This window comes from Strix aluco, chromosome 18 (genome assembly GCF_031877795.1).
Source record: "Strix aluco isolate bStrAlu1 chromosome 18, bStrAlu1.hap1, whole genome shotgun sequence".
Taxonomy (NCBI): domain Eukaryota; kingdom Metazoa; phylum Chordata; class Aves; order Strigiformes; family Strigidae; genus Strix; species Strix aluco.
The window spans coordinates 12,972,478-12,999,453 of NC_133948.1; the positions used below are offsets into that span (position 1 = coordinate 12,972,478).

The following is a 26,976-nucleotide window of genomic DNA, read 5'->3' on the forward strand; positions in this document are numbered from 1 at the left end:
CAGCCTGCAAAGCTTGTTAACAAATCTTACCCAGTGCCTCACCCCTGGGAATGGTTTTAAGGCTGTGTGCAGAGCCCAGCAGAAACCACTCACTGCTGGGGAATTAGCTGGGAAGTGCTTCCCTGTGGAGCTGCTGGTGGGGATCTGGCAGAGTGAGATGGAAATGGGGATGGTTCAAACCTGGCTTTCTCAGCTCAGAGGCTGATTTAGCATCCCCAAGCAGGAAAAGCATTTGCAACCCCTCAAGAGGGTAAGGAAAGGATGAGCCCATGCTCCTCGCCGGGCTCGGTGCCTCCCTGGCCCAAAGTTAGCTGGGACTCAGCATTCAATGGCTGCAGAAAAGGCTCAAGCAAATGCTTCAGCCACCCATCAGTGCATCCCCACACATCTCTCTTCTCCTTCCCCCCATGGGGAGGACCCTGTGACAGGCGAGGAGGTGGCACATGGTGGCATTCCCCCTCCTCCCCACCACCCTCCCGCAGCCCTGCGCCTGCCCTGCCGGGCTCAGCCAAGACAAGCAGAGGCTAAGAACATCGACTGGGTTTTATTCCTCAGGTCTGACAAGTAAAAGCACAAATTGTCTTTGGAAAAAGAAAAGAAAAAAAAAAAAACCCCAAACCAACGTTCAAAACACGCAGACGGTTTGCGTTTCTCAGGACGGAGGCCGTGCCGTCAAGCTCCGCCACCAGACGCGCGTCCTTTGCAGAGATGTAGTTTAAAAAAAACAACCCACAGAGGAGGAAAAGACACATGTCAGTTTTAGAGAAAAAAGGGCCCTTTTTTCTATTGTTATAAATATCCCATCCGAGCAACTCAGAGCAAAAAATAACCGTAACAAGGACATCCGTTCTGCTCAGCCCCATGGGCACAAAATCTCTACCGGCACCTCAGACGGCTACAAGCCCTCCGGGACGGTGGCCTGGCACCCGGCTCTCATCTGGTCCCCCCGCGGGGTGGCGGGTGCTGCCATCCCCGCGAGCAGCACCCGTCACCCTTGCCGGAGGCTGTCCAGATGCCGCGCCGCAGGGGACTGGGGAGCAGGGGTCCGGGAGGAGAGGGGAGACGGGGGGAGGGACGCTGGGGTGCGGGAGGGATGTGGGTCAGGCGCAGGTGGCTTCCTGGCTCTCGACGGGGATCTCACTGCCGCAGCCGCCCTCGCTGTACTGCTGGTAGGGGGGGATCTGGGGCGCCTCGATGATCAGCAGCCCCTCCGGTGACAAGGAGGCGAAGACCGTGATGGGGTCCACCTCATAGGGCAGCCTGCAAGAGGGGAGGAAAGATGAGATGGTTTAGGAGCTGGAGGGCCGGGGGGCTGCCGGCTCGCAGCATGCTGCGTCCCTGGTGGACGTTGACCCTTGGGAAGCCCACACAAGACCCCCAGCGTGTGGGGAACCACTGATGCCGAGCCAGCAGCCCAGGCACAGGGCTCAGCAAAGCCTACGTTATTACTGGAGCTCCTGGGAATGTGCCGGGGATATTTAAAGTGGCCTCCTGGCCGGTCTGGCCCCTGTGAGTGCTCTGTTTAATCTCCCCGGCAGATGTGTTTGACGGGATGTCACCCGCCGCTTGTGCTGCCCAGGCTTCTGCAAAGCAGGAGTAAATCATCGCCGGGCCGCAGCCCACGTCAGCCACAAGCCTTGCCCGTAAAAGGAGCCGCCGCGGCTGCCAAGCGCCGAGCAGGAGGGAGCACAGCGCTCGCCCCAGCTTTCCTGAGGGAGTTTGGGATGCACAGGGCTCCTTTGGGGTGGAAAAGCAAAGCTGAGCTGCTGCCAGTCGAGGAAACCCTTCCCATGCCCTGGGCTTTGCTGCTTCTCCCTGTTAAGCCCCTGAGCCCTGCAGCCGGGGATCTGCCCCCAGCATGGGCAAAGTGCCGTGGTTGGGGCTCGCCTGCCTCCGGACTTGCCTTTCGCTGTTGTTGTTGCCAAAGTGAGCCATCGCGGTGAGTCAACGCGATAGCAATCTAACTGACATCATTCAGATAGATATATACATGTACATTCACACACGGGGATGTATTTTGGAGCTGATGATGCTGCTGAACCCCGGGGGATGCGCAGGCACTGTGAGCGCGGGTCCTTGCACCCCTCCTGCTCCCTGCACCCCGGCCAGCACTGAATGCAGCCCCAGGCCTCAAGGAGACTGACAAAGCCCCCAGAGAAAGACCTCCTCCTCTTTTACCTCCCTTGGGAAATCACAGTGTGGCCTGAACCAGCCAGGCACATGCTGCAAAAGAGCCGATTTTGGGGTGAAAACAGGTGCAGGAGTCCCTGCATGTGTGAGCCGGGGCATGGGGACTGGCAAAGCTCAGCCCTTTGCTGCCAGTGCCATCCCCGTGCTGCCTGCGACCTGCCTGCGCCGCAGGGACGGGGCCCCACAGCAGGCTAGCGACATTTGGGTGCTGGTCAAGGGGATGTGGCAGCCCCCCCACACCCCAGCCCCTTTGGCAGGGGGACGCCCCAGGGCTGGCTGGTACCTACTGGATTTTCTTGGTGAAGTTCTTGGAGACGATCCCTCCTTCCACCTGCTGCTCCTCGTGTTTGCCTGCAGGGAAGGGCAACACCCCATGTCACCACCTCACTGGGAGATTATTTTTTTCCCCAACAGTCAACAACAAAACCCAAAAGGAAAGTTTTCAGAGGAGTGGTTTCCCTTCCCCAGCGCAAACCCTTCTCTCTGGGGAGGGCTCTGGGAGCCTCTCCTATGTGGGGAAGGAGATGCTGGACCCAGCACACCCATATTCCCAGTGAGAGACTGGGGTCTCACAGGCTGCCAAGAGCTGGGGCTTCAGAAAAAGCCCCAAGACATAATAAAACCCTTGGAGGTGGCAGTGTCCCTCCTTGTCCTGCTTGCCAGGCTGGGGTCCCCTCCACCATGCTGTCAGGCTGGCGGTCCCTGTGCCTGGAGCATCTCTGAGGTTAAAACCATGCCAGCGGCTGCCCAGACCCCCCGACCTGCGGTTTTCCCTCCGCAATGCCGTGAGCCCCAAATAAATACAGCTCCCAGCCCACCTTGGGGACCCCGGCCCAGGGCACTGCAGGATGTTGGTGCTGGGCTGATGGGATGCTCAGGACTGGGTGCCCGTGGACACCCCAGATGTGGTGCACCCCGCACCCACTGTCCCCACCATTAACTGAATTTTTAGGGACGTGCTTCTGGCTGGCTTGTCTCCAGGCTGGGGCCTCTTGGGGCTGGGGTGGGGGCCATGGGGTGGCTGACCCCACTTTCCAGCACTGGAGCTGCCTCTCTCTCGGCCCCTTTAAAGGGAATCTCCCTCTGCGCCGGCCTCACCCCAGCTATAATTAACTGAGCCAAGCTGGGGCCCCTCAGCAGCTCGCTGCAGGGTGCCGCTGCCTGCAGCTGTGCCTCTCCGGCCAGCCAGGACAGAAAGTGGCGAGACATACCTCAAAGGAGACTTGTCCTTTTTGTTTTTGCAGCAAACCACTACAGCTTGCGAGCTGGGTCCCCCCGTGGCACCCCTGAACTGCCCATGGGGCTCCCCCAAAGCCCTGCCTCAGCCCTGGGCCTGTTCCTGAGCACAGGGTTACCACCGCTGGCTTAAAATAAAGGTGATTTTTCATTTTATGGCAATTTCTTGAGCTGGCACAGGCAGGGCAGGACCAGCTGCTTTTCATGCCCCATCCTCCTCCTCCCCAGTGCCTTCGCTCTCACCTGACACCTCGACGTAGCCATCCTTGGTTTTGACTGTCAGCTCCTCGGGTTTGAAGCTGTGCACGTTGACGCACACCTTCCAGGGCTCGCGGGGAAAGGGCACGGGGCTGCGGCTCTCAGGGTACCCCCCGAAGCGGGCGCCGTAGCCGGGGGCCATGGCGGAGGCGCGGGCCATGCCGGCGCGCAGGGGACCCGGCCAGGTGGTGGTGAGCCGCGGCCGAGCCCAGTCGGGCCAGTCCGCTGTCAGGTCCCCAGGGAAGGGTGACATCCCAAAATCATCGTCCAGCAGGCGCGAGGTCAAGCCAGGCTCCCGGAAAGGGTCGCGGACGCTGCGCCTGCCGGGGTAATGGCAGGAGAAGGGCATCTGGCTGTCGGCCATGGCTTCCTTCAGAGGGGTCCGAGTGTGTCCACGGGGCTCTCCCACAGAGCCTCAGCCTCTGCGCGGCCGCTCCTGGCTGCGAACTTGCTGAGGGAGCCTGTCCCGGAGGAGACGCATCCACCCCGGGCAGGACGCGGGCACGCGGGTGGGTGCCGCGGGGACAGTCCCCTCCTTCCCCGGCCCCAGGTGAAGGACGACGGAGAAAATCAATTCAGGGCTGAATCACTGGGAGCTGGAGGAGCGCAGGAAGGACGGAGGGAGCTCTCTGGCCGTGAGAAAATGCTTCCTGTCTGGCTGTGATCCCAGGGACCAGGGAGAGGAAAATCAAACTTCTCGTCAGGAGAGGGAAAAAAAAATAATAAAACCAAATATCCCAAGATTAAAAAGCTTATCTCTCCCCTCTCGCTCCTCAGCACTTTATGTGCGACTTTCTCTGCCGTTCCTGGGCGAGAGCTGCAATAAATGCCTGAGCTTGGAGCCGAGAAACTTCTCTAACCTTCCAGCCGCCGGGCGAGCGCTATTTATACGGGTTTGGGAGCGGGGGGTGTGTTTTGCAATTCCTGCCCTGTCAGCCGAGTATTTTGGAGAGGATGAAACAGCCGTGGAGAATCTGGGCTGTGGCAGCTGACCTCTCTCGCCGGCCTGAGGATCCTGGCTGCTGTGGGGCCACGGCACTTCAGCAGCTGCCCTGGCCCCCGCCGCCCCCTCCTGCCACCCTGCACCCAGCCCACCTGCCCAAAATAGCCCCCGAGCTCAGGGCCGGCTGCTTTCACCCCAGAGTCACCTGTTAAAAATACCCCCTCAGTGGGGCTGGGCCAAGCTGCTCCCCTCACTGTAAAGCCATGTGTCCCCATGCCACCGAGCAGCCCACTGTACTGGGAAATGGGTCACTGGTGGCACCCCTAGCGTGGCACTGTGAGGGCAGTGGGACCCCGCAGGTGGGTGTTTAGGGGATGCTGGGGCAGGGGATGGACCCCTTTCGGGGTCAGGAGGATGCAGCGTCTCAGCCACCCAGCACTGCCCACAGAGCCCGGGTGTGAGGGGCCCTGCGGGATGCAGGAGGAAAACCGTACTCCAGCTCTGCTTCCTCGGCCGCCTTCACTGGGCAGGCCCGGAGAAATGTCCCCTAACTGCGAGAAGAGGGAGAGGGACCCCGGGCAGCAGACAGGCAGGGTCCTCACAGCGCTGCTCAGCACCTGCCTCCTCCTCGCCCTCCTCCTCCTCGCCCCACCGCATGCTCCGGCCCTGCCGCAATCGCCGTGCACGGGCAGGGCGAGGCGGTAATCACAGCCGCGCTGCGGCGGGGCTAATTACAGGGCAGCGGCGGGGAGCGGGCAGCGTGCCGTGGGAAGAGGTGCGGCAGCGGTGGCGGGGGAGCTCCTGGCCAGCATCCACCCGGCAACAAGGCCCCGACCATGCAAGCGGGGGGTACCTGTTGGGGACAAGGGGCTCCCCATGGAGGTGGTCCAGGCACAGCTCTGGTGGGCGATGGGATGTGCTGGAGAATGGGATGTCATCGGTGAGGGTCATGCTGGATACAGGATGACTTCCTCATGCCGCATCCTCCCTCCTGGCTCTGCCTCATGCTCCTTCTCTCCAGCATCTGCAATTTTTCTAATAGACTTGATGGAACTAATTACAGCAGGAAGACTTTAATGCAGCGCAGGCCGCGCAGCAATTCAGCCGCTGGTCACTCCAAGGGCATTAATCATGCTGCACCGACGCGGCATCACTGGGGGAGGGAGCTGCCTCTCATGGCGCAGGGTAGGGCTACTCCCTTGTGCTCAGCTCCTTCACCCCCACCATGTGTGGGGACAGTCAGCCATCATGGGGGTCTCCCTGGGGACTGAGGTGGATGCCTGGAGATGTCTGGGGAGGTCCCAGGTGCTGGCTGAGCACCCCTGGGTGCAGTGAGGCAGCTGCCAGCAGAGAGGCAGAGCATCCCCCTCCATCCTCTTGTCCTGCCCAGCTGCCCCTGCCAGGCTGGGGGCTCCTGCTGCCCAGGGGTGACAGCAGGGTGTCCTGGGGGACATCGCCACACACTGAGCCTGAGCTCAGCTGGGCACCTCTCGCCTTGGCTGGGGAGCAGGATCACCTCAACGCCCAGCTCTGTACCCACTTGGGCAAACACCAGCCCATGGGGAGAGGGGGACAAGTCCTGAGGAGGTTGTGGGGTGCCCCATGATCCTGCTGTGTTTCCAGGAGCCTCCTAACATCTCCAGTCCCACGATTCCCCATGTAGCTCCAGGCCACCCTCCCTCCCTGGCTAGGAATCCTCCCTGTCGCCTTGTTTATCCCGATTAGTCACACGTTCCCTCCCGCCGGCTCTTGCTGTCTCTGGGCCATCCCAATTTAGCTCCTGTTGTCACTCCAAATCTCCCGGCTGCCTCTCACCACTGAGCTGGCCCCAGAACATCAGTTCTGGGAAGCATGAAGTGGCCTCACAGCCTCCCTCCTCCTCCGATTGACCTGCGGACGCTGCCTCGCGTCCCCTGGATCCATCCATGCTGCGGCCAGACCCTTCCTGGGTGCCCATCTGAGCCCTGTTGTGAACAGCACGGGGACCTGGCCCAGTGCTACTGCTCCCCTGTGGGGCTTCCAGCCAGTCCAGGAGAGCACCCCAGGGTGAGGGGCATCATCTGGGGTGACGGAGAGTCCCCACCGCCCTGTTGCTCATGGGGGAGTGCCCTGGTTCCTGCCAAGGAGGTGACTGCAGCGGGACCCTGTGGCGTGGGAGCACCGTGCAGGGCTTGGAGAGAGGCCTGTGTGGGCAGGGAAGGGCACAGCCCCGGGGAGAGCACCAGCGATCCCAAACAGTGACCTCCACGGGGAGACGGCTGCATTTCTGGCTTGGGCTACCGGTGCCTGAACAGGGCAAGGGGATCCAAAGTGCCTGGCAAAGGGCAGCAAAAGCCTGGCCCAGCAGGGAAGTGAGAGCTGCCAGAAATACTAGCCCACAACTTTTTTTGCTTCAGTGCCCCGAGGAGCCAGTCCTTGGCAGCTGGGAGAGGAGGCACATGCCCTTCCCTTCAGAGCAGCTGAAACAACCCAAAATATCCCACCACGCACAGTCGGATCCAAAAGGAACATGACAAACCGGGCTGCGATGAGAAGGAAATACTGTCTGAACCTTTATTGGAACCCTTTTTCTAACCAGGCTAACAACTCAAATACCCCAGGAAGACTAAAGAATACAGTATGCATTTCGATGGAGAGCAAAGGGGGTTTTACAGTGAAGTCAAATGAACAGATGCAGCGGTGTCATTTGGTAAGGAATCGACCAACAGGGGGGAAAACAGAGACACCATTTTCCTCGCGGCTTTTCTCACGTCTTGACTTTTGTACTCAATCTTCTCATTCCCTGGGTTTCAAAGGCGGAGAGCTGCCCCCAGGCCGGTGAGGTTCAGGGTGTTGTTCTCTAGGCAATAGCCCAAAACTCGGGATGCTTGACCACAAAGCTGTTGCTACGACAGCAGATGTACCAGTGCTTCGGAGACCATCCTGGTCATGTGCAAACTTCCAGGTAGCAGCAAAACTCATGAGAATTATTTATTCCCTGGTAAAGAGGTAATAAAACCCCACAGGACACTAAAGGGCAAAGTCTTCACTTAGGCACCTGAATCCATCCCTTTCTCAAACAAATATCCTGAGAGCCCCGAGGCTGAGCGCCGCGCAGCTCCTGGCCAGCGATGCGGGAGCAGCCCGGCGCTGGGCACTCGCCTGCCGACACCGGAGCCGTATCCACCCTCTGCCAGCCCGGGCAGCTCTGCAGGTGAAGAGGACAATGGCTGTGGTGTCGGTGGAGTGACACTGGCACAGGTCGTGATTTTTAGCTTTTTCAAAGCTGGGGGAGGACGCCTGCAGCAAGCTCCAGCTAGTGTCAGAAATGACAGGAGAGACTTCCCCCGTCCTGTCCTGTCCTGGCCACCTTTCCTGAGCTCACGCCCGGGCAAAGCTACTGGTTCTGGCACAAAGCTCAGGGAAGGGGGCAAAGTAGGACATGGCACAAGGATGAGGGTCTCAGGATGGGGCAGGGTGGACATCCTTGCTTCCTGGCAGAGACCACAGCAAGTCACTTCAACCCTATCCCTCTCCTCGCATCAATGAAAGGGTGACAAGTCCCCCCTTTCCCCAGTAACGAGAGAGCCAAGAGGGGGTGAGTGGTGGGAGATCAGAGATCTCCGGGGATCTCTGACGATCCAAGGAGCTCTACCTACGCAGCATGGAGCTGGAAGAGCAGGGTTATTCCTCTGCCACAGCTGGCCTGTTGCCTCTGAATGCCCAGCACCTTTCCAGGGGGTTGTGATTTGTCAATAGAAGCTGGTCCAAGAAGATGGAGGATTTTCCCCTGCCTTGTTCATCTCCATCTAAATGAGGTTCCTCCCTAAATCACTGGGGGTTGAGCTCCAAATGAGCCTAATTTGTCTGCCAGATGCCTCCATGCCAGCAGGTGACAGCCTCAGTAATTCACCTCTCTGATAACCTCTCTCCGATGTATATGGCAACACCTCAAAGGCTCCTTCCTTCATGGACCCAACGGCAAGACCCAATATCTTTTTTTAAGTAATGCTCAATAAATAGAAGAAATAAATATTAAATAGAAGCTAAATCCTCTCAGCCTGTTCAACATATGTACAATGCATAGCAAAATAACAGTGATTGGCTGTTGCAGACAAGTTTGGTCCAAATTCAGTCCCCCAAAACAACAAAAACTTGAGAAAAGTTGCAGTCAACATAAAGCAATGCTCAGCTGAGTGCTGTAACCCATGAAGAAAAGAAGTAACAAAACAGTGCTTTAAAATATCCCTTATCTTCAGCAAACCTGCAGAGATTGTGTTGGGTTTTCTGGAGCCTGGCTGGGGTTGGGAGAGGTGGGATGAGCCTCGCTTGGTGTGACAAACCCAGAGCCAAGGCAGGTCCAGGGAGCGGGGAGAGCTGACAGCACGACTCTGGGGTCGGGGACATTTGGGAGTGGGTGTTGTGATGTGTGCTCTGCCAGGGAAAGGAAACTGGGGCACTTGTGGGATGAAAACAAACTCGTGGGTGGGAAAGAGCCTCTGTGTTTACGGAAAGCAAAACCCTCTGAGATAGGGCCTCCAAAAAATGGCTGAGAGATTTTCCTGAAGCGTTGAGGCTGCAGATGACCCTGGGCATCCCTCGTGCAGCCGACCACAGGCAAGCAGTGATTCACCAACAGCAAAATGACCGAGTTGCCTTTCCACCAGGTGAATGCTGCTCTCTGCAGAAAGCACCAGCAGCAACCTGAGACGCTGGACGCGGAGAAAAAAATCCTTAAAAGCAATGAACGAGTGAAACAACCTTAAAAAAAAAGCACTGGCAAAAGGCACAGAGACAGAAAAGCTCACGGGCTTCACGCAAACCGACGGAAAACCCAGCTGTCCACTGACAGGGAGGGTGATGTTCCAGGTTGTACTAAAAATTTTAAATAAGTTAAAAAATAAATACCACCACGGAGGAAAACTCATATGTATATGCAGATGTGCACATATACACGTACACATACACACACAGACTTGGTTAGGTCCTGTCACCAGAGGCTGGATTTTGCAAGCATCTTCAGCACGGATCACTCTCTCACGGTCTCGTTTCTTTAGTTTTTCCATGGGTGGGTCATTGTGCAGCGATAAACACGGCAGGGGAGTCCTAGCGACGGCATCCTCCCAGGGAAACCAGCGGTGCCTGTGCAGAGCAGCTCAGTTTCGGGCTGTGCGCTGGCTGCGGAGCCAAGGGAAACAGCAGCGGTGGCCAGCTGGCACCCGGCCGGCGCGAGCACGGGCCGGGAGGAGACTTCCCCTTGCAGCACCACAAACACCCCGTTGCTCAGCTGGTTGGCGAGAAGACCCTCGCTGTCACCTCCGTGCAGTCCTAGGCCCGTTTCTGTGGTCACATCCATCGCGTTCCTGCACAAATCTAATGAGAAACCCTAGATTTTAATATGGAAACACAAACAGCTCTGCCCTGCATGCCTCTGTCCGTCACACGCTCTCCGCCCTGCTCCAGAGAGCACAGACAAAGGGACACGTCGGCTGCAGGAGTGACTGTCACTCCTCCAGTCACTTCACCGAGAGGGGCCAGTGCTGTAAACCTTTACACAAGAACAGCGGCATGGATACATTCAAACAAACAAATAGATCCAAAAATAACTTATTGTTTGGAAAAAAAAAAAAAAGATAATAAATAAATACTGGTAACGGTGACCACCTGCATCCATTCTGACATACAATTAAAAATAGAATAACAATAATAATAAATAAATAAATAAATAAATTACAAGGTTTACTCCAACGCAATTCTGCTCGGGAAACCCCAGGAGCGTTGAGCTGCCACGGACTGTCCAAGCAGAGGCAGACTTTGAAGCACGGATCAGCCAGACGGGTCCGAGAGCTGCCGTCAGCCCGCGCAACCCGCAGAGTCATCTCCCGTCCCACGGCCAGTGAGTGCTGCTGACCCTGACGCGGTGCTTCAACCATCCGTCCCCAGCCACGAGGAACTCAAGTCAGTGTTGTGTTTGATATTTACACCAGTTGCACAAAGCCCCTCTTCTTTTCTTTCCTAGTTTTTGATGTCCTGACTCGCTGCTTCCTTGCTACAGATGCATGTGTGCGTTAGGGGGTGTTAAGGAGCATGAGGCTACACTTGAAGTGGTAGGTCTGGGGTTTGGGCTCCCATCACTGCCTTGGGGTCTTCCCGGGGAGCAGAAGGATGGGGCGTTTCAGTATCAGACTGGGAGAGACTCTTTGGGGAAGAAGCGTGAGGTTTTCAGCCCTTTACAAGAAAGGGAGGTCACTGCAGAAGATGGCCAAGGGGCCGCTGTCAGGGCCAGCACAGCAGGGGAGGCAGTGGCACCCCAGTGCAAAAACACCCCGTCTTTGATCCCTCAAGCACAGCCCTAGAGCGTTTGCTCAGCCCTACCAGGAACGCTTTTCTCTGTGTCCTAGAAAGCGGCCTCCCAGGAGACAGACACATGTCCCCACCAAGCCACTGACCACACCAGTGCCCAGCTCTCTGCCTTGGCCACCCTCATCCTCACATTACCTGCAGTGAGCAAGGCAGGGAATGAGGGGCTGGGAAAAGGGGGGGCTTTGGGGGTTGAAGGCACAGGACAAGGGGGACCAGCAGTAGGAAGGATACCGGGAAAAAGGGACACCTGGCATAAAACTTCCCCTCGTACCACCCAGGTGGAAATACACCCCACGCTGCTGTGCTTTCCAACAGATGACAGGTTTCTGTGCTTGCTAAGGTGATCAGCCAACTCCACCAGACACCGAACGGCCCTTGGCCTTCCTCCGCTGGCTTTGCCCCTTTACGGCTGCCTGCGGGCTGGGGGGCTGTAGGTGACTCTTTAGCTGGTGGGGGGGTTGCATTTCTTTCAAGCCCCTCTCCTCCTCCACCAGATGCTGGCTCCACTTAGCCCTTTCTGTGACACTTAAATGACACACCTCCTTGACTCATTAAGCCCAAACTCGTTAATAATCATGCAGGATGGAAGGGGAGGGGATGGAAAAAGGGAGGGAGGGAGGGAGGGAAGTCTTAAACCCAAATTAGCGTCTCTATGCACCCAGGTGTTGTAAGAGAAAGAAACTCCTCAGCACCAGCTCAGCCTGTGCTGGGAGAAGCCTTTGTTGCCCTGCAAAACACAGTAATTGCGCAGGCAGCTGGGCTGGCAGGCCTGGCAGGGAGACAAAACCCCGGGGCCCAGGGCCGCCCAGGCAGGCCGGGCCCTCCTGCCGCTGCCTGCGGCTCCTTGGAAAACCAGGCAATTAGTGGGGGGTCCTTTCTGTCCCCCTGCACTGCTCTGTCCTCCCAGTGACAAACTGAGCACGAGGGCATCCAGGCCCTGAGACGGGGCTGCTAATCCTGCCTCAGGGGAGCCTGAGGGTCTCAAGGAGAAATGATTTCCTGAAATCCTCCTGACACTGCTTAAAATTGCTGCCTGCTATGAGGAAGGGGGATGGGGGTCCCCTGGCTCAAGCAGTGCCCTTTTAACCCCGTGTGCTCTCCCTACACCCCACAGCTGGGCTATCTCCCTATCTCCTTACAGTCCCACCAGCATTGCACACCAAGGGCAAGGCTCCCTTCTGAAAAACCTAAACCCAAACTGCCAGAGGGTTCCTCCGAGAAGGGAACCCCCCAGCCCCTATCTCTCACGCCTTGGCCTGACCCTCGGCGCACAGCGTGGCACCAGCTCCCCTCTCCCTTGTACCCCACTGGCCCCCCATCTACTTCAGATCTCAGCAGTTTGTGTGCAAGCAAGTCACAGTGCTGGGGGGGATAAAACAACCCGGAGAAAGATGATGCATACCTGGTAGGAAAGGGCAGGAGAAAGAGAGGGAATGTGTTTTTTTTTCCCCAGGAATTACGTCAGGAGGGATTTCTAGACTTCTATTTATAGCAAGGACTGGCTGACCAGCAATAAATAAATATTCTCTCATGGGAGAGGCTTGCTGCAGAGTGGGCAGAAACTCTGGAGGAGAGACCCGAGGGACCTGATATTTGCCTTGGTGGGGACAGGTCACTCCCACTCATCACCAAAGCTTCCCAGCAAATTCCTCCCTAACCAGGTCTCTCCCTCCAACAGAAATTAATTTGCTGGTTCCTGGTTTGGCAGAAGGGCAAGGAGCTGAATTCTTTCCTTTGGACCAGCTGGTAGTGCTCTGGAGAGCGGCAGCGATGGGGAGACAGGGACGTCAGGGAGGATGGAGCAGGCCTGTCGTGACAGAGCCTCTGTAAAGCACCGACCCTTCTTCCAGCCCTGGCCTGAGGAGCTGGGACCGATCCACCCACTCCGAGAGGTGCCGAGGGGGCTGCACCGGGCGCACCAGGGCTCCTACTCCGAACTGGGGAAGGGGGACCCAGCGCTGCCACCACATCAGTACTGGGGATGATTGCTATCGATGGCCAGGTAGGTGGGAAGGAAGCGGAGAATGCCAGGAATTTGGAGGCGACGCCAGCACACGAGCCGGTCCGCGGCACTCCCTAGCGACGCAGGCTGTCGGAGCTGCCTCCTGAGTCATAGCTCCTGCTCCTGCTGCGGCTGCTCCTGGGGCCCGAACTCCGGCTGCGGCTCCTGCCCTCGGCGCTGCTGCTGCTCCAGCTTCGGCTCCGGCTTGTCCGGTAGCTGGAGTAGCTCCGGCTCCGGCTCGGGGAGCGGCTGAAGCTGCTGTACCAGGAGGAATAGCTGCTGGCGCTGCTGGAGGAGGAGGGACTGGGGCGGTAGTAGGGGATGGGGCGTTTGCGGGCGCTGTGGGGACAGAGAGACACGGGTAGATTTACCGCCAAAATCTCCAAAAAGCACTGTTTACTCTGCACAACACTCCCCAAAAACGTGACTGTGTTTAAAAGAAAAAAAAGTAAGAGATCAGGTAGCTGACAGGCCTTGGGATTCAAACCACCCACCGCCACAGCCCTGGGGAATGTCCCAGGCACCAAGTGTGAGGCTGGGCTCTGCTTGATGTTGTCCCAAAGAGCCCTCACTGTGAAGGTTAGAGGCCATATTTGACTCTCTCGACAGTGTGGGACATTTACCACAGGAGAGGGTGAAACAAAAAGCCCGTGGGGGATGCTCCTAGCACGTGAGGGGTGAGTCCCTGCTCTGACTTCATCTGCCTTTTGGATTCAGCTGTTGTAAATGAGACACCCCCCCCCCGCCCCCATCCTCCCTCTGCCTGTAGCTGGAAATCCCCAAGCTGTAGGAGGGGCAGAAGGGCCTGCTGATCAGGATCCAGGAATCAACTGGTCTTCTCCTGCAGAAACCTCCGCTGGCAAGGGCTGGGACCCAAGGCCAGCCCTCATCCCCCTGGGGAGCGCCAGCTGAGCCTGCCTCCCAACGATGGGACCGCACGGCCTTACCTCGTGATGCGCCGAGCTTCGAGGTGGCTGGGAGAGTCTCTCCTGCGTTTCCTCAGGGGCGAATAGGACCGTCGCCGCCGCTGCCGGTCACGCTCCCTGTGCGACTCCTTCTCACTGGAGCTGTACTTGTGCTCTCGCTCACGGTCTCTGGGGAAGGCACAGGTTGGAAAAAGTCACTGCTGGGTTTTTGTGGGGTGGGTTTTGGATACGGAGGCGATGACCCGTGAAGGCACAGATGAGCAGAGGACACTCCGCTCCAAAAGGGACCACTCTAACCAAAGTGGCACCAGCCCTGCGCACACTCACTTAGCTGGACAAAGGAACACTCATCTGGCTGGACAGATGGACACCTGCTAATTGCGTTTGGGGTTTCAGCAGTGTCTCCTGGTGGTCCTGTGCTGCCAAGCTAAGATGGCTTCCACGTACCTGTGTCTGTGGATACACTCTGTATTTAACTCCACTAAAATTGCTCTGGCTGGCCATGCCGCAGAGGCAGGCGAGAACAACTCTGCCAGCAGCCCCCACGTAAGTGGAGGGCCCCCGGCAGGGCTGTGCGGCTCCGCACGGCTCCTCAGGAGTGCTGGTGTTGCTATGGTTTTCTCTTTTGTTAAATTCCCGTACACGTCAGCACAGGCCCTTCTGTGGAGTGTAGCTGACTTCGTACACCCTGCTCAATGCCATCTGCAAAGCAACATGTTACAGGTCAAGGGCCTGATCCTTGCACGCAGGAAATGTTCTCCTATACCAGCACAGGGATTGTAACAGCCTGCAAGAATCAGACCCTGGGAATGTAACATTTTAAGGGTGCAAAATGTTCACAGCAGCAGAAATGTTACCAGAAAAACCTGCCCAAAGGCATCTCTACTAGGGCTGAGCTATGAGATGTGTGTTTTCTAGGGTGTATGAAAGGAGCAGAGTTGCCTGGACTGTGTTTCCCTCTGCAAGGCTGTGTGAGTGCCAGCACGGGGGTACCTGGCATCTGCCCATGCGGCAGGGGCACTTCCCAGGGCCTGACTACTCTTTGGTAGAGCCACGACCCTTGAAAAGTGGGGTCTTTCCCTCCTGCAATAAGATCCCTCTCTGACAAGGGCTGCAGCAGGCTCCTTGGGCGATGAAAGCTGTGGGCAGACCCAACCGGAGCCTAACGCTCTGCCCACCGTTTACACCAGCACGATGGAGAGGGGCTCTCCCCGGGTTTTCCTATGAGGCATCTCCCACTCGCACGAGGCCCTGGCAAGCACCACCGAGCAGCCATCTGCGCACTCTCGACTGCGCTGCGTGTTCCCCGCAAGAGCTCAGAGCGGAGGAACAGGCACTTCACCTGCCACACGCTCTGTCTGTGAGATACCATGATGCTTCAAAGCCAGGGATAAAGCAGGTCTCCTTCCCAGAAACCTACCCCTAAAGTGCTTTGATTGAAATTCCCCTGAATCAATGCAGGGCAGTCCTTGGCTATAGGAAATCTGCTTTTCCCACGAAAAGTGAAAGGCTCATCTCTGGGCTCTTCCCTCTGCAACCAGCACCAGCTCTGGGGCAATAAATGGTGAGAAATTTCCACTGGACTGAGGGCTAACATAACATACTGCCATATGCCTTACTCCGTGTCCCCCTGCTCCTTCTCACCCTGGTGCTGAGGACTAAAGCACCCAGTGAGGAAGCTGAGGGAGCAGTTTGGGGCTGGCAGGAGCCAGCAAGTGTGCTGGAACCCAAACAAGTGATGGAGGCGGTGGGAAAGAATGAGGCAGCAGATATCACATGAGGAGACAGCTGTACCTGCTAGGGCTGTAGCGGGAGTAACTGGGGCTCCGACGAGGCCTTGAACTCCTGCTCTCAGGACTTTTTTTGCAGGATTTGGAGGAATAGCTGGGGGAACGTGAAGAAGACCTGGGGATAGGCAAGAACCATAAAAGAGTTAAAGGTGCTGGAGGGTGATGCTGTACCAGACTCCTCCGAATCTGGGCTCTTGGGGAGTAAGAGATGCCCCATATTTCAGGGTGTCAGCTCAGCTGTGGGTGGCCAGTTCACCCCAAGCTATGTGGGTCCTTAGGCACCCCCCCAACTCTTACACCTCCTGCTGCAAGGAGCCTGCCAGCCTGCAAGAGTTAGACATTGCCCAGGCTCACAGAGACAGCCATTTTAGCTGGCCTTACCTCTTTCCTGAAGAGCAGGACCTGCTTCGGGAGTACCTGGGAGAGGCCTTGTGGTGTGAGGAGCGGGAGCGGCTGGAGTGGGGGGAGGATCTGCCTGTGCTGGTGTACGACTCGCTGCGGGAGCACGGCCTCAGCGGGGAGCTGTGGGTTGAGGACGGGAGGAAGTTTCGCTTCTTCTCCTCTGAACAGCTGAGACACAAGGACAGGCACCCTCTGTGAACATATATTTGGACAGTCATTGAAGCTGTGGCTGAACTAGGACCGGTCCCTGGCTGAGGGGAGCACCACGCTCCAGCCAACAAGAACTCCCATCCTCCCATTCCCCATCTGGGGATAAAAAAGACCTCCCGGCTCCCCAGGCTGCTGTTGCAGGAGACCCTGTGTGTGTGGGTCAGAGCCTAGGAGCTCACCCTCCAGGCTGTGCCAGGGAAGGGCTGTGGAAGAGGTCTCAGGTGGTGCCCCATGGCCCATACACCAGAGGTGTGTGGTTGGCAGAGCCTGGCTCAGGCCAGCGAGCAGTGCAGGTCCTGGGGAGGGAGCAAGGTGAGAAGTGCTGGAGCGAGGGAAAGCCAGAGCATGGCAGGGCAAGGGCCTGTGCTCCAGCCTGGCTGTGGAGCAGCATGAGCGGGCAGGTCCTGTTGCCTTTGGACAGGGCTGCCTGAATTCCTCTGCTTCCAGAAGTGCTCTGGGTATGAACTGGGGTTAGAGTCCAGCAGCGAGGCAGCCTCCCAACGGCTAGGGCCAGCTGCAATCCCAGCTCCACCCATGTGAAGGCAGAGTTATCCCACTGGAGTCACAATGTGAAAAGTATACACAGCCCTAAAATTTTACCCTCTGACTGAAAATTGAGGGCTTTTTCTTCCTAACACCAATTCCCCTGGCTCCCTCTCCTCTCTCATTCAGTGCTCCCACCCCCAGACCACATTCTGGCTCTTCAGCCTTTAAGATCCAAGGGCCTGAGCTGGAAGAGCTCCCTAACACCACTGCCTGAGCATAGCCTTGGGTACCAGCCACCGCGCTTCAGTACCTTCATCCCCAACATCACCTGGCAAACCCCCAGGAATGGGAGGTGGTGATGGAGCCTGACATCTACTTCCCTCTCCTGATGATGACCTGCAGCACCAGATGGTTGACTCCTGCCCCAGGCCCTGATGCCCCATGGCCCCAGCACACAGAGCTGCTGCTGTGTTACCCTGCAGTCAGCGAGGTACTAGCCCTTCCCTGTGCTCCCCATCTGCAGGAGATGCTATCTTGTCCCCCAGGACCAGTTCTGAATGAGCTGGGAAGGGGCAGGCTGGATTTGGCTCATTGGACAGGTGAAAGAACAGCCCGTAATGGTTTTAGTGAAAATGAACCCCGCTTCCCTTCCCCACAGTAAGCAGAGAGGGAGAATTAGCATGGCAAGCCCCTGATGCACCTTTGAGATTTTGCCCAGAAGCACCAGTGATTCTTTCCTTTGACATGGTCACATCCAGCTGGGCAGGGATGTGTTCAGGACACAGCTCGACCCAGGGCATTAGCGACATCAATGCCAGAAGAGCCGGCACAGGCGATGCCCAGGGGCGTGATGGCTGGGTTTTCATCTTCCTCCTCAGGCTACAGTATTGGTCATTGCTGGGTTCTGGACTCCAGACTGGCAAGACCGTGGGTCTGATTTATATCTAACTGCCTCCAGACCACAAAAACCTCCCTGCCAGCTCACCACTGCAACTGGCGAGCAGGCAGGAGATACAGAGCAACAACGTACCAGGTATTTGGCTGCCAGCAGCAGCTACTGGTAATCACTGACCTTCGGTCTTGTCCCTGGGCATCTGGAGACAGATTTTCCAAAGCTGTTCCCTTGGTCTGGGAAAAGCAACTGGTGAAGGAATTTCCTGAATCAGAGCTGTTATCGCTGTTGGCCAGTTTGGGCTTCCCGGACGAGAAGGCATGGCCAAAGCCATCATGGACTAGACTTCTTTTCTCCTGGCTGTCCTTTGACCTGGATGAGCTCGTTTGAGTGGAGGGAGGGGAGGAAGTATCGTTTCCTGAGTCATATTCATGATACTCTCCGTTCTGGCTGGCTAGGTTGCCAGGCGGGCTGTCTGTTTTGGTAAAGAGGTCAGCAGAAGACCCTGACTGAGAGATCTGAAAGCAAAAAAGCCATTTGGCATTGTTTGAACGGGTTTTGGGGGGGTTGTTTTTTGGTTTTACTTTGCTTTTTTTTTTTTAATTAAACCCAGAAATTTTACCATCATGATGCACTGAAACAAAAGGAAAGGAAAGAAACAAAGTAAGAAAGAAAGAAAGAAAAAGAAGAAAGAGGCGAAGAAAACAAAAGCACATATCCCTGAAAGAAATCCACAGTAAGAAGAAACTTCTTTTCCCCCTGCTATGATAACGGGAAGATTTAGAGATCATGCAAAGAGTATCAGCATGCGATTCATGTTAAACAAAGGAGTTCAACAAAGTAAACGGGCAACCAAAGAATCAAAATAACTAAATAAAAAAGGTATAACAGAGGACAAAGCCCTTATTTAACCTTAAAGAGGGGGAGAAAAAAAAAAAAAGAAACGGGTGTATACATATAAAAAACCTACTTAATCCTTGGAAAGAAAACAAAAATGAAACAAAATCTTAAATGAGTGACTTTTTTAAGCTTCCTTAAAGAGGCTGAATGAATGTCACTGAAATAAGCAAAGAAAAATCAAATCAAATCAAGGGCTTCTGCACAAAGTTAAAACTGGCAAATAAACAAGTTTATCGCTTTGAAATTAAAAAAAAAAAAAAAAGGAAAAAAAGAAAAAAGGAAGGGGGAGGGGAAAAAAAGAAAAATCCCTCTGGAAACAAAAGGTATACAGATACTTCTTTGTGTGCTTTTTTTCCCCCTGAAGAAGATATAGCTAATGCACTCGAGTGACCTCTAATAAATTCCCTGGTGTCTTGCGGATAGCATCCACTTACCCATCAAGAACTCCTCCTTTAGTAGGTAAGGTGTAAGAAAAAAGGAAGAGCGGGCAACATAAGTCCATCATTAGAGTCTCAAATTACATGAAAAAAACATAAACCCTCTCTTCAATCCACACTGCCAACTGTTCGCTTGCCTCCTCTATGCAAATGTCATGACTGCTTTTTGTCTGCTTGCTTGTCTCACTTATTATTCATTTTTGTTTCCTTCTGCTTTAAATTAGGCTGGCCAGCCTGTTCCTGGAGGCTGATCGCTTGTGCTGAAACGTCGCAGCTTGCACTAAATCCCCTTGGGTTTCATGGAAGTGACAAAGGGAACTCAAGTGAGGGGAAGAAGTAAAAAAAATTAAGTAGAGGAGGAAAAATATCCCCCCCCACCCTGTGCTGCATTGGAGACTTATGGGGAAGGGGATGGCAGCCCTGCTCCTGCCAGCCTCTGTGTGGGGGTTCAGCCATACCCTGGCTGGGGTTTGATGGGTTGCTGAACCCAACCGGGTCAGCAAGGACCCCAAACCCACATAGGCTGCCCTGGGTAGGGCTGTTGTCTGGGACCCTGAGCACCACCAAGGGGATTTACATCATTTGAGTGTTTTATGTTAGTGCTAATGTCTGCCCTTGCATGGGGTGAGGATTAGGGCCAAATGCGGACCCAGCACATCTGCACTCTTGTGTGACCTCCTCCTCTTTCACTCAGATGCTCTGCTCCCCTTATTCCCACCCATAAGGTTTGGTCCAGGGTCCTTAGATTTGGTTCCCTCCCACTCAGGATCATCCTCCAACGTGTTCCCAGCAAGCTGTGCTCCCTCAAACACCTGCACACGTCCTCACGCTGCGCTCTGGGGCACACAGTGCCCTCCCTCTATGCCGTGCTCTCTACACTGGGGACCTGGGCCATGCCCTCACAGATCTGGGGTATTCTGAGCCCAGAAAACCATGCAGAGGAGACCTGGCTCAGTTGTCACACGGCAGGGCCAGGGCCAGTCCCTTTGGAAGGCTTAGCCCTGGACCAGCTGGCACAGGGACAGGGCTCTTTCTCATCCACAGAGGAGTACAGACCCAGCCTGTGCCACCGTTTACATGGAGCTCCTTCATCCCATGGTGCCTTCACATCCACCCTCCTGCCCTGGCATCTGATCTGTGTCCCTTCGAGGTGTGTGGGGGGGTGTTGCTCTCGACCTAGTTCAAGCGGTGCTAACTGGGACAGGGACGGCTGACTCAGACACATGTGCTGATCCAGCAGTGACTGAAACCAGAGCAGAGCTACCAACACACACAGCGGCTCTCAGCACACAGTCTGCAGAATGATGACTGCCTACAACATCCTCACACTCTGAAAACACCTGCTGTTGGAGGATCTCCAAGTACTTCCTATATTGCTAGAGAGAGAGAGATTACTACTTCTGGGATAAGGGACAGAGGGACAGGAATTAGTTCATCCCAGCAAATCCATACTGGAGCTGGGCACTCCCCCATCCCCACCCCATACTAACTTCTAAGCCATGCTCAGACCTAACTCAGAGGCATCGGGAGCCCCAGCAGCAGACGTGGGAAATGAAATGATCCTTCTTCACTAGCCATCTTGCACCTTCCACGCAGAAGCCCTGGGCAGAGCAGAAACGTCTCCTAAACGTTCCCAGCTAGGAATGAGTGGAGACACAGATTGCAAGTCCTCATTTCAGCATCTGGTACTGCTTCTTGCTACTTCTCAGCTCTAGCACTTCTCTACCAGTCCTTAATTACTCCAGTAGAAACTGAAATGTCAAAGGAGCATAAGAGAGACAGGTATTTTTCACCAGTTCTTTCTGAAACCCTATGCCACATAAAGAGCCCTGAGAGAACTGCCTCCTTGCTATGAACCACTGCACTCTCCCCAACCACATCCCAGAAGATACAGGATTGCTCTTTCAAATATGGCACCAGATATTTTTTTAAAAGGTGGGTTATTGTTTGCATTAGATCTGAACCCTAACCGAGAGACAACCAGCTTTTGACCACCTTTCATTTACAGGCATAAAACCACCACGTGATGTACTCCTGGGTTACAGAAGGAGTTACAGACGTAGGAAAGGCCTGGAGCAGGCATGGGGCTGCTCTGAGGGACACTGACCTTGGCATCGCACACACAAACACCTTGCTTCTTTTCCCTACCAGTCTAAACCAAAAAGCTTTTATTTCTGCCAAGAAATACAGCAGTGTCTTGGCATTTCTGAAACAGCTTTTAAGACTGCCGCTGGGACCTGGGATGCATGCTTTTGCTTTGCCTTCGCTGAAGTCTACCTTCAAAGTAGCAACTGTTGTCAGCACATCACAAAAATCTGTCAAATGACCAGGAGATCAACAAGCTCCTCTGTAGCTCAGCATCTGTGGTAGCAGCACTCTGGGAAGAGGCAACATGTGGATATTGGTGAAATACAGAGCCCACTGTCCTTGTGAGGGCTGCAGGGTCTGGCTGGGTCAAGGCAGGTGCTGGGGGGACACACAGCAGCTTCCCAGCCCGGCCACCTTGGGGCACCAGGCTGTAGCCAGTAGCGTGCCGTGGGCTCTGGTGGACATTTCTGTCCTGCAGCCAGAGCCAGGACAAGTCTCAAGGTGCTCAACTTGCCTGTCTGCTCAGACAAATTCTCCATCTGATGACTTTGGTTTTGCTTCTGGTCTCATTTTACTGCTTCTGAAAGGCATGCCAGCCACATGAGATGGAAACAAAGTGCCACATCTGAAAACACTGTGTGGAGTGCAATTGAATTCTAATGGCTTTTTATTTTTCCAGGGTGTCTTAAAAGAGCCTGCTCTTTCATGAATCTAATTTTCTCTATGCGAACATTTGGATTTTCTTCCCCCCTCTCTAATAAGTAATTAAATAATCTCAGTGAACTTTGCTTCCTCCAGCTTTCAGCAGGGGACCTACTGCTGCCCTCAAGGGAACCCAAGATATATATTTATTGGATTTTTTTGTTTCAAATCATTATTTAATCAAGATGAAGGGGGAGTAGAAATGAGGCTCTCACTCATACTCCAGACTGTAATTTGGAGTGCAATCCTAGACCAAGAGGCAGCACAGTCTAATGGGTTACAAAAATACAATCACTACTCGTCTTCCAATTAAACTGAACAAGTCCATTTACTGTGCTGCAAACAGCCCTGAGGCAGGAGATGACTATACATTTTCTCAGCCATAAGGGAACTGAGACCCATCAACAAGCAACATGGCACAACCGTACTTATAGTTGGAGGATTTCTTTCTTGGGTCTTTTTTCTCTTGTTTTGCAACTCACTTCAAAGTGGAGTTAATTTCCTTTTCAGAGGTGCATAATGTCTCCCTTTCCCTTTTTTTCTGTGCATTGTGATAATGAAAGGAATAAAAAAAACTTGCACCAGTGACCCCGGCAAGCCTTGCTCTCAGCAAGGGCCCGGCAGACATCTGCCGAGGAGCTGCTGGCACGGGGAGCAGCACCTGCTGAGAGGGGCTGCTCAGGGAACGAGGCTGTGTGCCTGCTCGGGGGTACCTCCCTCTTCCAGAGCAGGGGGTCAGGGGGAGGCCTTCAACTCTGCTGATGATTTGCCCCAGCTGAAAAGCCAACGTCTTATTAACGTAGTACAAAAAAATTAGCAGTGCTGTAGGAGTACAATATAAACCCTTGTTTCACAACTATGAATCCCTGACTCAAGGAATATTGAGTGAAAAGTATCCTTTTTTTTTTTTTTTTGGTGGATGGAGAGTTCAGGGGGAGGCTTTTTCTACCACAAGGGCTAAGCTAAGTCCAGGACCATGGAGGCAGTGGCACAACTGTCCCTGCAAGGTCTGGTCTTGGGTTATTTGGGGCTGGATGGCAACACTGCTGAGCAGCCTGGCTCACAGATCTGGTGCTGGGGTAAATTCCTGCGAATGTCAGGCAAAGATTTGTTCCTTTGCAAAGATCTTTTCAGCCTGCTGGGGTGCAGCCAGTGTTATGTGACACAGACCAGGGTGTCCCCCTCTCTGCTTGGGCCAGGCTGGCACTACTTGGGAGCAAGGGTTTGCCTTCCACAAACTCCTCTGGTACCTGATGTAGAGCACAGCCCTTGAATGGCTGCAGGCATCCCTCCTTCAGCCCAGGCTGCTGGCCTCCCTGAGCTGTGAATTTACTGGGAAATAACCAGGGATAACCGCAGTCCCCTGGCTGGGAGGGGAGAAAAGAAAAAGCAAAAAGAGAACAACTTCCATATCTATGGAAGGCTTTGCCTTTCTGCTCCTAACAGGCCTGTTTGTTGTCGGAAACATGCTGCCTAACAGTTAAAAGAATAGCTTTCCCTGTGTAAACCAAAACCCAGGCTAGAAAACAGAGAGCAACAGCAAGCCAATATGCAGGTCTGCTATAAGGTTTCCTGAGCCCTCCTGTACACGCTGTCCCAGCCCTTGCACAGTATTTCCCCACTTCTACCTTTTGCAGACACATAAACACAAAAATAAACAGCATCATTTGGAACAACTGTACCCCACCGAGCCTCACGGAAAATCTGGCTCAAGCCTGTGTTAATTTGTGACATCGTAAATGAGTTTCAGTGGAAGTAAAGGAGCTGGCAAGGAAAGCATATGCAGCGTGCAGTTATCTTCATCAGGTACAACAAAGGCAATTAGATTCATACCCTGCAGGTATTTATATTGCACTGCTCAACTGAAAGCACAGTGGCATGTAATACATTTGTGTCAGTGTGGAATAAAGTGTCTGCAGCGGGTTCAGGGTATTCTGTTCATAAATAGATGCTGCATATTACCCACAGTTTCTCCGCATGCTGAGGCACAGACCCACAATCCTATTCTCAATAGGTGGCTATTGCAGCTGCGTGGGATTAAAGGGAGAATGAGAGAGTGAAGCTTGGAAATTCACTGCCAAAAAGAAAAGTAGCAGGGAACTTTGGGGTGTGTGTGCATGAGTGAATGTGTGCATGCATCAACTTACGTACAAAGGCAAGAGGGAAAGAAGCAGCAAGGTAGATGCATGGGCAGGGCATTATTTTGTAGGTTTTATCCCTCATAAATTACAGGTAGACCTAGTTAGAAATTGTGGCTGTTCCAGTAGAAAGGAAGGAAAACAAACCTGCGGGGTGGAGGTGGCAGAATTTACCACAAAGTGCTTCACATTTTCAGAAAGAAAAAGAATATAGAATAAAAATTGGCTTAAAAAGCAAAATCTTTGCTTTGGAAGTACTATAGCATTACCTCACAGGAGATTGTGTATTGCCTCTCTGGGTCTCTTCTGCATGTTGGGGCTCTCCCTGGACAATCCCTTTCCTTTGGAGATACGACAATGCATCTCCCCAGGTAAGGATGGCTTGGCTCAGAAGCCTGGACCAGAGGGAAGGGTAGGGAGTGTGGCACACCAACCCCCATAGGGGACTGAAACATGGCGGGTTTTAATCCCAATTCTGGAATTTTCCACAAAATCTTTTCTTTTCCGGTATTTTTTTTTTTTTTGATATGTGATAAACATTTTCTGCAAGAGCACATTTTCATTTCATAACACATCCAGGCTGCTCTCAAAGTAGATTCTGACAGAACTAAGCGTATTTATAGAGCAATCATTTAACTCACAAAAAGGAGAGGCATCAAAGAGTTGTGTACAGTCATTAATAAATGAGACTAAAAGTTCCCATTCCATTTTTCCCTTGCCAGTTTTGAGTGTACATGATATTTAATGACCTTATTCTGAAAAATTTCAGGGGCAGCACTTAACCAGGGGCTTCAATTTAAACAAGTGCTTAAATGCCTTTTGAATGATGTCCCAAGAGAGCGTACTTCTTTTTGGGAACAAAAGGACACTAGTGGGTTGCATAGTAAAGGTACTGATGCCTTTTAGTGATTGAAATATTTGCCTGTGTTATTAACCCTCACTAGAAAGAATGCAGCAGGGCCTGATGAGTTTTACTTTGCATCCATCCCTTGCATCTGTAACTATAGAGCTCTGATTTTCCCTGCCCTGCAGCTTGTGTGCTCAGAGTGAAGCAAGTGGAAAGGGGAGTGCAGCATGCTTGAATTTAGCTCATTTTAAAGCTTTTACAATTTTAAATTAGAGTTTACTCTTGCTCAGGGAACAGAACAGCTGGCAGTCGGCCTCACAGGACTCAGGGAGCCTGGCTTCAGAGAGAGGAAACCTAGTACCAATTAAAAACCAGGCTTAGACTTGAACACATTTATGTAAAATATACAGCTTGAACCAAAAAACAACCTGGTTACATGATGCAGTCTTTGGCTAGTTGTCTTTTTGAGAGGAGCTCTTAACTCATTCCTACCTTCCCAAGTTGACAGAGGGCAACACCCCTGGCTCCTGGCAGTAAAAGCTTCATCTGTTGTTATTCCTTCTTTGCATGTGCGCACACACGCACGCATCTAAGTGTGGTGTGCAGGTTCTGCTATTCACTCTACCTTATATGGTTTTATAAGCAATGACTCACATGTGCACTACACACTCAGTAGATGTATATAACGAGAGCAAATATGCATATCTATAATGTTGAGAGACAGCTTGTGCCTGTCTGTACCCACGTATAATCTCTGTGTATTTTGATAAGAACGCTGTCTGTGTGGGTGAGCGGATAAAGTCTCTCCTCTTGCTGGCACTATCTATCTCATATCTGATGTAGCTACTGCGTATGGCTGAGCTATTTCCAACGGATGACTGGGCCTAAAGGAGAAAATCAGTTCCCCATTACATACCACTTTGGGTCTTGGAGGACTCTGTACTCAAGACACCTCCAACGTTACACATCCACACACATGAGTACCAGATTCTGCACTACCTTGAGTCCTATGTAGCAATTTATCTCTCCAGAATGCCTATCAGATACTAACACCATGATCAAAGAGTATCATACCTCTGCTTTGCAGCTACTGGGAACAAAGGAAAAGGAAGACTTCATATCAATCTCTATCTAATATTCCTCTCCATCTCTTTCTCCCTCAATTCTAAGGCATGTATTATATCATCTCTTTCCATGTATATGGAAAAACATCCCAAGGCACTGAGCCTGATTTTACCCTCGGCTGCACATGCACTTCCCATTAGCATCAATGAGAGCTGCTCATAAGTTCCGAATTTGGCCCCTGGGCTTGTCAGTCCAGAACAACAGTGATCTGAGAAGGATCCTGATAGTCAGAAAACATCCCCTGCCAATAATCACCAACTCATTAAATGTAAATGTTTCTTTTATATATGTTTGATTCCCTTTCTTCCCCTGAAGGACCAAACTTTTGGACGTGAACACCAGTGAATTAAGTTCACATCCAGCTGAGCAAAGGCTGCATAACAAACACTTCCCTGTAAAATATCATTGCTGGAGGCCACTGGTTTTTGTTAAATGTCCTCAATTCATTATTCATAGGCTAGAGCCTTTGCAAATTTTTCGCCTCTTCAACCCCACCCTTGGTGTGAAAGTGCTGAAGGAAGGAATGACTTTAAATACATTGGAGAACAGCACCATTAATAAATAATACAGTTTTAACCAACTTTGTCTAACATCACTATAATTGAGTTATAAAAATTTCATATCAGATTTCTTGCCCAGATTCCTGTGGCTAGTTCAAGCAAAGAAGCGCAGTGTATAATACTTACTACTTCCTTAGGAGACAGGAAGCTGTAGAGCGGAAGGGTTTGGCTGGCTTTTTGGCTGGCCTGAACCTCTGCAGAGGAGCTTCGCTTTGCCGTGATCTTTGAATGGTGCCGGGAGTGTCTTCGCCGTGTTTTACGCCCTTCCTCCCGGGACCTGGCTCTGTGCCTCCAGAAGACATGAACAGCCAAACCGTTATTCCTTGGTATTGCAGTAGTGCCTGTTACCAGCTCCATACAAACCCTTGGCAGCTTTGTGCTAGGCCGTTGTGTGTGGGAGAAGGTCTTCCACATGACTGCTCAGTGGAGTCACGAGGGAGAGAAAAGGAGTGTTTTGCTTTTCTACTTTAAAAAAAAATATTTTGCATCCAGACTTTGGACC

At 53.3% G+C, this 26,976-nt stretch overlaps 2 protein-coding genes across 2 annotated transcripts in view; both read right to left on the reverse strand.

Annotated features, from left to right (window-relative positions):
• Positions 1–529: 529 nt before the first annotated feature.
• On the reverse strand, positions 530–4,532 carry HSPB8 (heat shock protein family B (small) member 8). Its single transcript, XM_074843930.1, has 3 exons — positions 3,670–4,532; positions 2,478–2,541; positions 530–1,260 (listed from the first exon to the last, which is right to left on the reverse strand). The coding sequence occupies exons 1-3, from the start codon at positions 4,046–4,048 to the stop codon at positions 1,101–1,103; spliced, it is 603 nt and encodes a 200-aa protein (XP_074700031.1). The 5' UTR covers positions 4,049–4,532; the 3' UTR covers positions 530–1,100.
• A 2,618-nt stretch (positions 4,533–7,150) lies between these two features.
• Positions 7,151–26,976, reverse strand: part of SRRM4 (serine/arginine repetitive matrix 4) — a 50,248-nt gene continuing 30,422 nt past the window's right edge. Inside the window, exons 8-13 of the mRNA XM_074843919.1 lie at positions 26,601–26,763; positions 17,858–18,195; positions 16,069–16,281; positions 15,692–15,802; positions 13,919–14,065; positions 7,151–13,310 (exon numbers count right to left, since the gene is read on the reverse strand). Coding sequence (XP_074700020.1) covers positions 13,046–13,310; positions 13,919–14,065; positions 15,692–15,802; positions 16,069–16,281; positions 17,858–18,195; positions 26,601–26,763 — 1,237 coding nt within the window. The 3' untranslated portion in view covers positions 7,151–13,045. The remainder of the gene's footprint in view (positions 13,311–13,918; positions 14,066–15,691; positions 15,803–16,068; positions 16,282–17,857; positions 18,196–26,600; positions 26,764–26,976) is intronic.